Genomic DNA, 15,658 nt, shown 5'->3' with positions numbered 1-15,658 from the left:
GAGCAGCTTTGAAATGTGATGAAACGGGAGATTGGCATCATAGATGTGCAGCCGACACATTTGCAGCAACTGCGTGATGCTTTCATGTCAAATCTCTGAGGAATATTTCCATATTTCATATTTTGAAACTGAAGGATTAAGGCAGTTCTGAAGGCAAAAAGGGGTCCAACCCGGTACTAGTAAGGTGTACCTTATAAAGTGGCCGGTAATTGTATGTACATAACCAATTTTAAATTTGTATAAAATTTATAACAATCTTTAAATATTTTTGAAGTAGTTTCTAATGCTCACTAAGGCTAATTTTATTTTATTTTATATCATACAGTAAAACAGGCTGATAAATTAATTCATGTTATTCAAAGTTGGACATTATAATCCTTTAGAAATAATTCTACAGTAATATGCTGAATCTCTGCTCAGGAAACACGTCTTATTATTATCATTATTGCTCAGCTGCTCGATATGAGATCGGCAATCATACACACACATCGCACTTCCAAAGCAGAAAGTGTTAATCTGCGAATATGAGAAATGACAACACGTGATTGCGCAGCTGATCTGTCAATCAAATTCCCGTCCAATAGTCGGCGAGTCTGAAAGCTGAAGCTCGCGTGTTGAACTGAACTAAACTTGACTCACAGTCAGTCAGAGCTCATCCAGAGGAGCATCTTCATCATTCTTTAAACACACACACACACTGCAAAATGAGGGAGATCGTACATATTCAAGCCGGACAGTGCGGGAACCAGATTGGAACAAAGGTTAGCTTATTTTCATACCTTGCATGTTTGCCTTCCCTTCACATTACGCGTCGATTTTAAGCTATTTGCATAAAAAATCTATTTAGGCTTATACAGTTTGGGTAATTAAACTTTGCCAAACTTTTTGAGTATGGCCTATCCTACCTGAAGTGAATGATTATCAGCAAAACGGTTATTAATATTAAACGTAAAACTCATTTTAGCCTATGGTTAGATTCTTAAACAAATTACTTTCAGTAAATCCAGCAATGACAAGTGCGGTTCGATTAAGGCGATTGAGTCCGAAATATTTCCCCTCGATAGATTCACTGTTAAAACAAATTAAGAGAATAGCAAAAAAGTATTTTCCATACAGTCCACGTGTAGTTTAGTGTACTTAAATATAATCGATGCTTAAATAATACGAACCCGCTACATTGTAAGGGCGCATCAGTTGTATATAGGTGTGGCGAGATGTATGGCAAGCCGTCTTAACATTCAATATTTAAACGCGCTAACATTCATTACATGCTCAGTTTTAACTACTAGTATATTATTCTATTGTATAGTAGCACTTTACCTTACAGTTCTTTTTTACGTGTAAATTTAATGCACTTATCACATTTATTACATATGCTGGTTAATTACTAAGCACCTACCTGAACCTACCTTTGTAACACATGTAGTTACAGTACCTTACATAAACCAGTACTTTCTTATGGAAGTACAACAAGCACACATTAAGTACAGAGATAGGGCTGTAAAATAAAGTACAGCCATCATAGCTCTTATTTTTAGCATTTCTCTTTACCTCTGGAAATAAATTTTAATTCTAGTAATTATGCATAGATACTTATACCTATTACAAAGTACCGACTCATTCAATGTCATTAGAGCGGAGTAATTATTCTGTTGTTACTAATAAATAATTTATGATTTTTGGCATTTCTGACTTCTGATTCAGTTTTGACTACTAGTTTTGACTTTACTGTCTGCATTTCGAATTGTGATGTATGTTTTATACCACTTATTACTTTGGTAGTAGAAGTACTTTTATATAGCAATACATTTTATTATGTACTTAACTGTTAGGTATAAAATAGTGAATTGCCGCTTTGGAAGTTACTGTACTTTTTTAAACCGTTTAATTATATTTAAGATCATTCTTGTGTACAGAGCTCTCTCGCTATAACGTCGTTCACCTTTTGCGGTCTCGCAGTTTCGCTGATTTTTTTGTGCAGTTTGCCATGTTTTGTTTGTGTTCTGCATCCTGATTGGCTGTAGACCATTGTCAATTAATCTCCTCAGTGTCTCATGTACAGTACAGAATGTGTTCAGCTTGTATATACATCTTGATAAAATATACATCCTGCCAAATTAACATAAATCTTTGATCGCTAGCAGTGTTGAGTTCCAACAGGGATGCAAAAAGGGTTGTAATGCCCCTTTCACACAGGGCTTCAGCGTCAACGCTTGACAGAGGGCATGTCTGAAGTTGGGGCTGATACGATCATCATAGCAGTGTCAGCCAATGAAATTAGTCAGCAATAGGCCACTGTCTGAGCTGGTGTATTTGCATACAGCGATCTGATTGGCTGACGCTTCTGTCTGCGCTTGAAAAGTTGAGCACCTCTGAAGCGGCACCGATGGATCCACAATGCAGTTCGGTAACGCCTGATGTCACCCATTCAAAGTGAATGGGAAGCGTTGGAGCTGACGCCCCGTGTGAATGGGGCGTAACTGTCCGCATTAAGACCATCGTAAAGGGGGGGTCGCACACCGGATGCGCCGCACCATGCATCCACCATGCATCCAGTGTGCGACCCCCTTAAAGATGAAGTCTTCTTTAGCTTTGTGGATCAGTGACTGAAGGGAAAAGATCATTACGCTGGATGCCAGCATTATCCACACTAAAAGCTAAAAGGCTTTATGATACTTGTGCTGACAGCGATGAACGTCTGCACCTGACAACAGGTTTTGATCTTTTCATTCTACAATACTGGACTTATTTTTCTACGAAGGTTTGAACTTTGAGAGTGTTTAAACAAGAGAGGAAAGAGTGAAAATATTGGCGCCTGTCTGAGAAAAATGTATAAAGTGTGTAGTGAGGGCTTTTAGAGCCTTAAAACATCTATAATAATTGTAAAAAATAAAACTGACTCCTTTGCAAATTTCACCTATTGCGGTTATTTTTATAACGCAACTCCTGCGATTAACAAGGGACCACTGTACACTGTTATTTTGCCAATACATATTAGATACTTGTACATATTAAATATACACAAATGTTTAATCCAAATATTTCTAGTAAGTTGTTTTCCTTATTATTTTACTTGTAAGACTTTTAAATAAAATGTGCAATGGCCATTCTAGTATTACAATAATAGTGCTGAAAAATACAGTACTTGTGTCTATTGAATAGTTTTCAGTACATAAACAGTATGTAAACACGGCTGGAAAATTTATAGTCGGAACTGAACAGTCGATATTTGACAATTTTTAGCAATTTCTATTGAAATAAGTATTAGTGTTTAATTAAAAGTACTAGTACATGTTTAAAATGTAGAAAACAGGTGAATGTCCTGCCAGAAAATAATAGGATGTTTTTCGATATACTGACAGACAGGATCTACTGGAACAAATAGCTAAAAAAGAAAGAAAGAAAGGTATGATTTATTGATTAAATGTTAAAAGGGCTTGCCATAGTTGATGTACGCTTCAGTGTTGGAGTATGCAAAGAATCTCAACACTGGTTTTTTGATACTATCTGACTAACCTGGCATTTAAAGTAACACAAAACACTCTGCCACACATCTAGTTCTGGGAAGTCATCAGCGACGAGCACGGCATTGATCCAGCCGGCAGCTATGTGGGTGACTCAAGTCTGCAGCTCGACAGAATTAATGTGTACTACAACGAGGCGTCCTGTAAGTATGTGCGTGTCAGTGAGTATGAAACGCTCCCCTTAACAGACTCACAGTGACCTTAAACTCTGAACAGTGTTGTCAGCTCAGAGGAATGCAGTGGGCTTGTCTGACCTGCACCAGCATAATGTTTTAGTAAAGTGCTTATATTACTTAAATATAAATGACAATGGTTATTACATTATTTTAAAATAAATATGTTACATTTATATACAGTTGAAGTCGGAATTATTAACCCCCCGCCAGTATATTTTTCCCCCAATTTCTGTTTAACAAGGAGATTTTTTTCAACACATTTTAAAACATAATAGTTTTAATAACTCATTTCTAATAACTGATTTATTTTATCTTTGCCATGATGACAGCACACAATATTTGACTAGATTTTTTTCAAGACACTAGTATTCAACTTGAAGTGACATTTAAAAGCTTAAGTAGGTTATTTAGGTGAGTTAGTGTAATTAGGCAAGTCATTGTATAACAGTGGTTTGTTCTTTAGGCAATCGAAAAACAAATACTTTTTTAGGGGTCTAATAATATAGACCTTTAAATAATTGTAAAAACTGCTTTTATTCTTGCCAAAATAAAACGAATAAGACTTTCCCCAGAAGAAAAAAATACTATAGGAAATACTGTGAAAAATTCCTGAATCTGTTAAACAACATTTGAGAAATATTTGAAAATGAAAACAATATTACAGGAGGGCGAATAATTTTGACTTCAGCTGTATATTAATTCATGCAACAATAATTATAGACCATTTTTATAGTAAATTAAACTTACAGTGAAAAATAAAATGTTTTTGTGTAGCTCACAAGTACGTTCCCAGAGCCATCCTTGTGGACCTGGAGCCTGGCACAATGGACAGTGTTCGTTCTGGAGCGTTTGGGCAGCTTTTCCGACCCGACAACTTCATCTTTGGTATTGTATCAACACATCGACCTTCTCTCATTCAAGTGTCGTTAATAGGACGGTTCAACGCATTTTATTTGATAGGGTTTTTATTCAGATCTTTTTTCCAATCTTCTATTGTTTAGTCCAGCTTTGCTGAGCCCATGTGAGTTGTAGCCTCAGTTTACTGTTCTGAGCTGACAGCATTTCTTTTAGGGATGTGCCGATTAGGTTTTTCTGCCCTCGAGTTGGAGTCATTTGATTTTGAGTATCTACCGATACCGACACACCATCCGTTACTTCTATAATACATAAAAAATTAATAAATAAAGAAGAGTGAAAAAACAGATCCAGGATGTTCCTTAGGTTTTATCTAATTCACCTTCTTTTAACGTTCAACAACTCTGTTAACAAACAGAGCACTCCTGTGAGGTAGCTTGTACAATTAAGTAATAAACAACATCAATTCTACATTTCTTGCAATCCCAAGTTTACGCATCTCACAGTTTGCTATGGCAATGTTGTCGTCATCAACTTTATAATACCTCCAGACAGCAGACATCCTCGCACTTTCCGCTTTAAGCTGCTTCCGTGTTCTACTCTGCCGACATTTAACCAAAAGCGTCTCTGCAACAAAGTGATATCATGCCGCACGCATTGCTGTTTCTGTTTGAAGTCAAGAAAGAGGTCCAACTCTGTGCCAACACATAACTATATGTTAAAAAATAATGAGAATATATATATATTTACATATTTGAGTCCTAATCGGGAGGTAACGTCCTATTCCGATCAAGTCTAAAACCACGTGATCGGGCCCGATTTGCGATCGCGTAATCGGATCTGGACATTTCTGTAGACCTCGGTTGTAATGAAAGTCTTTTTTCCCCTGACATTAAGGCATTTTCTCTAGTACCTCAGACAGACCTAATCTGACAATTTAACTGAAAACTAAATTTTACCGAAAACTTTAATCTAAGATTACAAGGGCAAACTTTATTTTCTTAATGATATGCATGATGAATTGTTCACCATAAAACTAGCGATGTAAGTTACCAAATACGGTTAGTTTTGATTACATTTGTACTTTAAACCCCTGAGATGGTTGAGCATGAAATTACAGCGATTTCTGAAAGATTCAGATCAGCCCGTTTGGCACCAACAACCATGACATGTTCAGATTCACTAAAATGACATTTCTTCTCCATGCACGTTTTGACCTTCAGCAGATCATCTTGAGCATGTCTACATGCCTAAATGCATTGAGTTGCTACTTTATGATTGGCTAGTACAACAATGTGTATAAGATCTTTATGTAAACAGGTCACATGCTGCTTTTGCCCAGTCACTGACACTACAAATATCCAAAGAAAGATGTTAGAGCACAAGTTCAAGTACAAGAATCACCCAGATAATCTTTCCCTCAAACAAACTGGCTGGAATGCATCCCAAGAATGAACATAAATGGGCATGCAGTATGTCAGAGGCTGTGATGAATGCTGCACAATTGCTGCACGGTTCACTCTGGAGAGCAGTTACGAAGATTGTATTTCATGTTCATCGCAAACTAATCCTCATTGTATTGCTTTTGCAGGACAGACAGGTGCAGGCAACAACTGGGCCAAGGGCCACTACACTGAAGGAGCCGAGCTGGTGGACTCAGTGCTGGATATCGTCAGAAAAGAGTGCGAGTATTGCGACTGTCTGCAAGGCTTCCAGCTCACACACTCCCTCGGCGGAGGAACCGGATCAGGAATGGGAACGCTTCTCATCAGCAAGATCCGAGAGGAATACCCGGACCGCATCATGAACACGTTCAGCGTCATGCCTTCACCGAAAGTGTCTGATACGGTGGTGGAGCCGTACAACGCCACGCTCTCTGTGCATCAACTCGTGGAAAACACTGATGAAACGTACTGTATTGATAACGAGGCACTTTATGACATCTGCTTCCGCACGCTCAAGCTGACCACACCCACATATGGAGATCTCAATCATTTGGTGTCTGCAACGATGAGCGGCGTCACCACTTCGCTGCGGTTCCCCGGCCAGCTGAACGCAGATCTGCGCAAATTAGCGGTCAACATGGTGCCGTTCCCTCGCCTCCACTTCTTCATGCCCGGCTTCGCTCCACTGACCGCAAGAGGAAGCCAGCAGTATCGCGCCCTCACCGTGCCTGAACTCACCCAGCAGATGTTTGATGCCAGGAACATGATGGCCGCCTGTGACCCACGGTTAGGTCGTTACCTTACTGTCGCCACTGTATTCCGCGGGCCAATGTCAATGAAAGAAGTCGACGAGCAAATGCTGGCCATTCAGAACAAAAACAGCAGCTATTTTGTGGAGTGGATCCCCAACAACGTCAAAGTTGCAGTGTGTGACATTCCACCAAGGGGACTTAAAATGGCCTCCACTTTTATCGGCAACAGCACCGCCATCCAGGAACTCTTTAAGCGCATTTCTGAGCAATTTTCGGCTATGTTCAAGCGCAAGGCCTTCCTGCATTGGTTCACTGGAGAAGGAATGGATGAGATGGAGTTCACCGAGGCAGAGAGCAATATGAATGACCTGGTGTCCGAGTATCAGCAGTACCAGGAGGCCACATGCAGTATTGGCGAGGAAGCATTTGATGATGATGATGAGGAAGAAGTGAATGAGTGAACGACAAATATTTTTTTTAGTGCTGGGAGTGTTTTTTAAGTTGTGTATCCCACTTTTTTTGTTAAGTCCTTGTAAACAAAGCTTGTTTGCAATAAATGCTTTCTGAGGACCATACAGTAGATGTTTGTACTGTGTACAGAGTATATTATTGAGTATTATAACTGAAAGGGGAGCTATTATGCATGACTTTGATAAGGGGTTTAAACACAGTTGTGTGGCAACATTTAATCAATCCATTGCTTATAATCAGACTCAATAAAAACTGCAGAAACACTTTGATTGACATCCTCCCTTTGTGTGTGTCATCACAGGGGGAAAGCCCCGCCCACTATTGACCTTATCTCCTTCATTAGCATTGGATGTTAGTCTTGTTTTTAAATCTGCCGCTATGCTGACACACAAGCATTCGTAGCTCCGCCCTCTTTTGAAAAGACCACAATCTCATTTGGTTTTTAAAGCGACAGTCGCCAAAACACCACAGTTATGATCAAAGCATAAAAAAGGGTCAATTTCAGAGATTTATAAAACAGTATCTGTGTGGTATTTTGAGCTCAAACTTCACATACACACTCTAGGGACATGAGAGACTTGTTTTACATCTTGCAAAAAGGGGCATATAATAGGTTCCCTTTAATGGTGCAGTAGAATCTGGGGAAATGCTAACTTTACCTAGTCCAATGTGACATATTGCAAACAAGCATCGTATTGGGTACCACTTTATTTTGATGGTCTATTTGAGTATTAGTAGACTGTCTGCTTAATATCTGTTCATACTGCTCCTTCAACAGACATTTAACTGACTATAAGAAACTTGCAAGTACATGTTAACACTAACCCTAACCCCAACCTAACAGTCTACTTATAATCTAATGAGAATTATTTGGCATGTAGATTCAACAAACGGACCATCAAAATAAAGTGACCTCATATTGTTTATAGTAAACATGCACTCTGCCATTAAGTGTAAGACACATTTTAATGCACATTAAAAGCGCTTTCTAAATGCATTTATGCAAACATTTTAGTTGATGCTGTTTCAGCTGATGCATGTCTAAACCTTTATTAGTTCTTTTAAAGCACACACCCTCTTCAATGGGCTACAGTAAATGCACAGCAAATGTTTTTCAGCCACCGATAAACTTCCAGTAAAAGGTTGATGTCACTATTTTTTAAAATGTCATTGGGTTCCTTTTACAGCATCGGTAATGTCTTTTAATTAAAGTATAATCAGCTAAGTGCAGCACGGTGGCTCAGTGGTTAGCACTGTCACCTGATAGCAAGAAGGTCGCTGGTTCGAGTCCAGCTGGGGCAGTTGCCATTTCTGTGTGGAGCTTGCATGTTCTCCCTGTGTTGGTGTGGGTAAAGGTGAATTTGGTAATCAAAATTGGCCATAGTCAATGCCAGAGTGTATGGGTGTTTCCCAGTAATGGGAATAGAGGCTGGAAGGGCATCCGCTGCATAAGACGTATGCCAGAATAGGTTGCGGTTCATTCCGCTGTGGTGACTCGTGATAAATAAAAGACTAAGCCGAAGGAAACTGTATTAATGAATGAATAATCAGTTACATAGACTTAAGCATTCATTTAGTTGTCAATCGTAAAACGAGATGAAAGGCTGTTTAAACGCAAGCACTGTCGAAAGCAGCAGGCCACCACAGAAACTACAGTGGTAAATTAACTTCTTTTATATTTTAATGACATGGTTCAGAACAATGTCATTTAATGCAGTGCTTCTTGTCCTGTGTGAGACCCACTTTATATCGTATATCAGTTAATCAGTTAGTGAAGATTATTGATTTTAAACAAATCAAATCTTAAACGTGGTGAGTTTATAATGACATGACAGTTCACAGGAAGCACCTGAGCTGGCTTATTCAAAATTAGAAGTCCCTGTGCATATCATGCTGTCCAATTCTTGAGCAAATGCAAACAATAAATAATGTGGCAAGTCAATATAATCATTCCCTCCTTTATACTACTAGTTAAATCACAGAATAAACATGAATGAATATTTCAAGACTATTAAAGTTGCTCAATAACTGTCTCTCTGTGGAAATGTGTCATTTGAACAGCTGGACAACAATCTCACATAGCATTAGATTCAACTCAGGCAAGTCATTTATTGTCCAAAGCTTTATAGTTTGTCTGAGCTTTTAAAAAAATATTTGCAGTTTTATTCCTTCTAAAGTCTGAGAGATCTGACCGAGTGTTTGCCTGGACAGCACAGTTTAGAGCTGATCGCTCTGAAAAACACGTTTTGTTGATATCCGCTTGTGTTCTGTAAAGCACAGGCTCTTGTTGAGGCTCTAGACACAAATCCTGCTCCTATTATTGTGAAGAGCTGCTGATCCAGCTGATCTCCAATAGAGGACAATAGCGGAATCCAGCCTCAACACAACCATTCAACAAAAACAAAGACCTTCAGCTGGACTGGTCATTCTGTAGCAGGAGTCACTTTTAAACTGATGTGTTGTGGTGGATGGGGTACATCGCTCCACATTATTCATTCATTCATTTTCTTTTTGGTTTAGTTTGCTTTATTAATCGGGGACTAAACCATTTATTAAACTTATCCAACATATGTTTTACGCAGCGGATGCCCTTCCAGCCACAACCGAACACTGGGAAACACCCATACCCTTGTATTCACAGACATACACTACAACCAGTTTAGCTTATTCTATTCCAGTTTAGCTTATTCTATTCACCTATAGCACATGTGTCTGGACTGTGGGGGAAACCAGAGCACACCGAGCAAACCCACGCCAACACGGGGAGAACATGCAAACTCCACACAGAAATACTGCTTCATATTTTTTTTTCCAGAATCTGCTAACTTGCTAACAAGGCTAAAAAAGTAATACAAAAAACACGGAAAGCTCCATGTGTGATATATTTTAAACCAGTTATATATTTGCTGGATCATGAAAGGCCAGTGCAGCTGTGGACGCAGTGGTTTCCATGTCTGACTCTGGTATGTTTAACAGCTGCGCTCAAATCAGCTGAGAGGAATAACTGGGTCACGACGACTGGGTCAAATCTTTGGTGTACCCAGAGTGCGTATGTGAAGTTTCAGCTCAAAATACACCACAACTTTATAACACTTTGAAACTGACCGTTTTAGGCTTTGATCCAAATTATGTCGTTTTAAAATTCTATTGGCAGACGGCTGCTTTTCAGTCAGGGCTGTTTATGCTAATGAGGGAGAGATCCTGACAAATGAGTGGGGCTTTCACCGTCTGATGACAAGTACGAATGGAGAATGCCAATTAAAGCATTTCTGCTGTCTGTTTTAATCAAATCTGATTATAAAAAATAGAATGAATTCATTTTACCATTAGGTGCTGGCTATATTCACATACTGTTGCCACATAACTGTGCCTAAACCCCTTATAAAAGTGTTTTTTGCATAATAGGGATCCTTTCAAAGATGCTCCAGTTTCATTAACTCACTGTGGAAGCATGCAGGAATCACTGCAGTCCCAATAAGGCTCTGAAAACAGACCTGGAATCTGCTCGTCTCGTTTGTTTAAACCAACTATAGTCATGCTTAGATAGAATTCAAACTTTAATATGTGGTTAAAATACGTATAGCTCCTATGCATAAATATTTATAAGACTTTGTTTTAAATGTACCATTAAGTGGTATCATGAGCATGGTGGAAGGCTGGCACAGATTCATGTTTCCAAATGAACCATATATTTGACTTCATCTCATATTTACGGCTCTTTTTAAGTTGTTTACACAAACCCTATCAGCAAGCTAGACACACTACAGTCTCTCTTATTCATCTCACATATATTATGCTATAGGGCAAACCATTCAGGCTTAAAATGTTCCCAACATTAGTTGGATTTTACTAGTAAGAATTACATTTTAGTTATCTGTTTTACTTTAAAATAAAATACAGCAGTTTGTCATTTCATATTTTTTATTATTTAAAATAATCCACTCTGATTAGTTTGGGATGTTTGTCATTGAGAGGGGTATATTTTAGTAAGTAAATTGCAATCTAAGCTCATATTTCACTTTAAATATTACATTAAAATGTCAAAAATAAAAATATGTTAAAATTATCAGTTACTGTGTTGTTTTTTGTAAAAAATAGATAACTCTAAATCAGTTTGTACGAGTGAAAATGCTATTAAAATGACACATTTAATATTTTAGCCTACTATGGCTTGCTATATAGTATAATATATGTGGGATAAGAGTGTATTTTATCAAATAAAGGAGTATATTTCAGGAAATGCAGATCTGACTTTTGCATACTTTGCATTCCTAGTTTACAGTTAATATTTCTAATTAATGTGGAGTTTGTACTATAAAGTACACTTTCAAAATGTTGCTGCCTTAAAGTTAAAATGACTCATTAATTATTATATTAAAGTTACATAAAACTATTGGTTGCCATGACTTTTTTGATTATATCATTTTAGTGTGTGTTGCAAAAAAATAATTAGCAAAAATGTTAAAATGCTGAAATGATCCAATACTAAAATCAATTTCTGACAGAATAGATTACTATTATAAAGCTACTAGCAACAGTGCATATACAACACCTAAACATGGGAATATTTTGGGCTAAAAAAGCTTGCCATCACTCTGAAATAATCAATTACTGCAACAGTGTGTAACAATAATAATCAGATAATTGATATCCATTTAAAAATAGATGAACAGATGGATCTTCAAGTAAAATATTTGATCCCAAACCCAATTTGAGAGTCCCCAAAACAGCTTGATCTTTACATATCCATCTAAAAAGTAAGCAATGCTGACATCTCCTGGACAGATCACGAGAAACACAAATGCAACTCTAATACATGTTTTCAGAAGTTAAGAAAAGTGTTTGATATGATTGCTTGGTTCTTAAATTAGTTTCAGAAAGCAGGCTATACTTTTAATATTTACTCCAACTTCAGATAAAATGTTTGTTTACATTTGTGGTATATTTATTCAGAACAAATGTTTCCACCACTCCATCTGTCATGTCGTATGTGCAAACAGCAAGGATATTCTACCTTTGTTAAACCTATTAAATGCATTGTTCGCCCCCCCAACCAAAAAAAAAAAAAAGAAATCTCACCCTCCACTTGTTCCAATCCAGTTTGACTTTCTTCTGTTGAACACATTTATGCTTTTGAAGAACACTGGAAACTTCAGGGAAGATGAGGAGCTCAGTCTTTGGCAGGATTCATCAATGCTGAGATGTGCTTCAGGCAGTCTGAGATCTGTGCAGCTACCATCAGCTCATCTAGTAAGTAAAAATACAAATCATATGCCATCAGAATCATCATGGTAGGAGCAACTGTTAGGTGTAAATAAAAAAGAAGAGGGGACCAATGACTGAACCTGAAGAATCCCTCTGACCAGATGATGTGCTTTGGATTTACCTGTTGCACATATCAGAGGGTGTTCATATATTCCGTGATCTTTTGACATGTAATAGGTTTTTCTTCGCATTATAAAGCAATACTATCACAGAGGTATTCTTTCAAAGAAAATCACTGTCAATGTTTATATTAACCCACTTATTTGTGCACGTAGATGAAGGTGAGTACTTTCAAAAGAGACACAAAAACAGCATTAGTCAGCAACAAATAATAAGAGTCCTCAGACAATGTATTCAAAATTATTCCTCAGGTCTTTTTTTAAGTGTCCATGAGATCAATCGGTCAGTTTTCTTATCATTTATAATAAGAATGTTAGTTTTAAGGTTATTTGAATGCTAGTGTGCTACTAAACAATGGCAAAATATTCATTTAGAAGAAATATTTAGCAGATTTTCTGTCCAATTAAATGCTTGCTTGAATATAAGTGTCTCACCTCTACGATATGCATCACTTTGGCTGTCATAGCCAGTGATTCTTGACAAGCTGTGATATGAGCAGTTGTGGAAAGAGTATTGAAAAATCATATTTAAGTAAAAGTACCATTGCTTGCCTAAAAATATAGTGCAATTAGAGAAAATGTATCTGTTGTAAACATTACTCAGAGTTTGAGTAAAAAGTAGAGCTTGCAAAAGTACTTTAGTGAGTATTACACTGTGAAAAGCAGATGCATTTACATTTAGTTATTGCCCAGCAGGCACACAACATCATACGACGTTAATATTAGCCAACATCTTAAACCAAAGTCATATTGACCTCAAATACTGACATTTATTCGTCAGGTATGACAATCAAAATCCAATGCCTGATAGACGTCATAGTGGTAACGTCCACACAACGTCAAGCTGTAACATCATCAGAGGTTGATTTTAGATTTGACATTGACGAATATTAATTAGTTATTAATGCTTCCAAACAGTTTCCTGCAATGGTAAAGCGCATATATCTTGAGGTAATACATTATGATGCGATTTACTCCATATGTGTGACGGGAATCACAGGACTGATTTATCTATTCCCCATAGACAAGAAATAATGAAGTAGTGACTGCAGGTTGAAGGAAAATAGTGGAGTAAAAGTACAGATACTGCACTAAAAATGAACTCAAGGGAAAGTAAAAGTACACATATTAAAAATTACTTGGCATTTTTTCTAAAAAGTATGGAGCTGCTTGAAATGTCACATAATTAGTGCAAATTTTGTCAATATACTGAATAACACTTATCAGAAAACACAAAAAAGCTTTATATTTTGTTTACGTTTAGTTGTTTTCCCCAGAGCAAATAAATATGACTAAATTACATTTTGAAATGATGGACATTCAGTTTATTCAGCAAATAAACAACGGTTTCAGACATTTTAAATCTTTAAACTTTGCCAGTATTTATTCAAACCATTAAGTTTTTTAAAGTACAGTTTAGTATGAAGACCTCTTATTTTATTAATCTTATTAAATCAGACCACAATAACTGTTTCGATTTTACACACTGATTTATCAACATTTTATTTTATCACATCATCAAAACAAACGCTATTTTATGTTCACCAACGGTTAATTTAACCGTGGACACTTTACATGCTGTTATGATGATTTTTGTTTATATAAAATAACTTTAAATAGCCAATATTGTGACTTTGGTGAAGGGAATAAATGTATTTTCCACCCATATAAACTTTCTTGCTGATCTTCAAAGACTAGGCTTTTCAGCTGAATATTGTATGTGGTATTTCAAACATTAGCAGCATTTTAATCACCTCAAACACTACAGTATTAACCTTAAATAATTATTTACTATTGTTTAAGTTAAATAATAAACAATAAGAAAGGAAAAATGACTCACGATATCAAGACACCTGCTGAATAAAGCCCGTCTCCTGGTGTTTTAATTTTTCTTGATTTTGAAGTTTTATTTCGCTAATCCTGTATTTCCTTAAAGACACTGAAAAGCAATGTTGGAGGAGTCAGATTAAATTGATGTCTTTGTTTATGGATATCTGGAGAGAAAATCTAACGTTACCTCTCCTCTGTTGTTCTCCTGCCGTGACGTCTCTCCAGCTCCCCCTACTGCTGACACGAGAAATCGCTTTGTGTATATTTACCACAGTCTACGATACTAATATATTCTGGAAGGATATTTGTATTTTAAACGCGCTATTTTAAATTTTACACTTGCTATTCAGTCTTTATTATATAAGTATACCTTATTTGGTTGTCCTAATTTTTTGAAACAAGACAAGGACAAATATTATTCAATAAATGTATGCATTTTTCTTGTGAAGTTAGCTTATACATAAATTAAGTGTAGTTTTTGAAGATGCTGAGCTACGATGTCCTGTTTTCTGTATAGACTATAATGATTAACCTCAGGTGAAGAGCTAATGTGTCTTTTTTCAACTTCATAAGGCTTCTTTTACAGCATCGATGTTGTAATGTCATTAAAATATAATCAGTTAAACAGACTTCAGCGTTCTTTTAGTTGTTCAAGCGTAAAACGAGACAAAAGCCTTTACACGCACGCACCCACCATGATTAGCGGGCTCGCGCCGAAATACCAAGTAAGTCCTTCTGCATACTTCTGAAAACAAATATTTCGCTGTGTGGTTTTCATACAGTTTTCTAAATTCTGCAACTAATATATTCATACTCAAATTGTATTTGTCGCTGACAGTGTTTACTATTTGCATATGTTATTTGTTTATTTATGTTACTTATGTGTATTCTCTATGGCTTTCTACAAAGAGGAGACATTTGCTTTTGTGCAACTTGCTGTGTGATCCAATTTTAGTTTAATTTCACATTTATTGACACCCCGAATGCTATTCACAAGCACATAATTGTTTAAACTATTAACACGACCACATAACAGAAAACAAAACGTTAATGAGTTCGCAAATTGTAATTAACTTGGTCACTTTAAGAGCGCAGAACCGTTGTTTGACGTCACGCATTCCAAGAATTTTGACGTTCGAAATAGAACACGTTCGAATCGCAAAGCGTCATACTCTCGGCTAAAGTCAAGACGGTTGCAGCATTTTTGTGTGTGTTAATTAG

The 15,658-nt window shown here is 36.9% G+C and overlaps 2 protein-coding genes across 3 annotated transcripts in view; one reads left to right on the top strand and one right to left on the bottom strand.

The window, feature by feature from the left end:
* Nucleotides 1-15,658, bottom strand: part of si:ch211-152c8.2 — a 131,914-nt gene that overhangs the window by 6,523 nt on the left and 109,733 nt on the right. Inside the window, exon 15 of the transcript XR_015524680.1 lies at nucleotides 12,303-12,470. The gene's annotated coding sequence lies outside the window, so the exon portion shown is untranslated. The remainder of the gene's footprint in view (nucleotides 1-12,302; nucleotides 12,471-15,658) is intronic.
* On the top strand, nucleotides 646-7,327 carry tubb6 (tubulin, beta 6 class V). Of its 2 annotated transcripts, none has more exon segments than NM_001328501.2 (4): nucleotides 646-761; nucleotides 3,559-3,675; nucleotides 4,475-4,585; nucleotides 6,147-7,327. In NM_001328501.2, coding segments are annotated over 2 exon segments (1,128 nt in total). In that variant the 5' UTR covers nucleotides 646-761; nucleotides 3,559-3,675; nucleotides 4,475-4,524; the 3' UTR covers nucleotides 7,214-7,327.

This window comes from Danio rerio, chromosome 24 (genome assembly GCF_052040795.2).
Source record: "Danio rerio strain M-AB ecotype USA chromosome 24, GRCz13ab, whole genome shotgun sequence".
NCBI classification, from domain to species: domain Eukaryota; kingdom Metazoa; phylum Chordata; class Actinopteri; order Cypriniformes; family Danionidae; genus Danio; species Danio rerio.
This window is presented reverse-complemented; position numbering and strand designations above follow the sequence as displayed.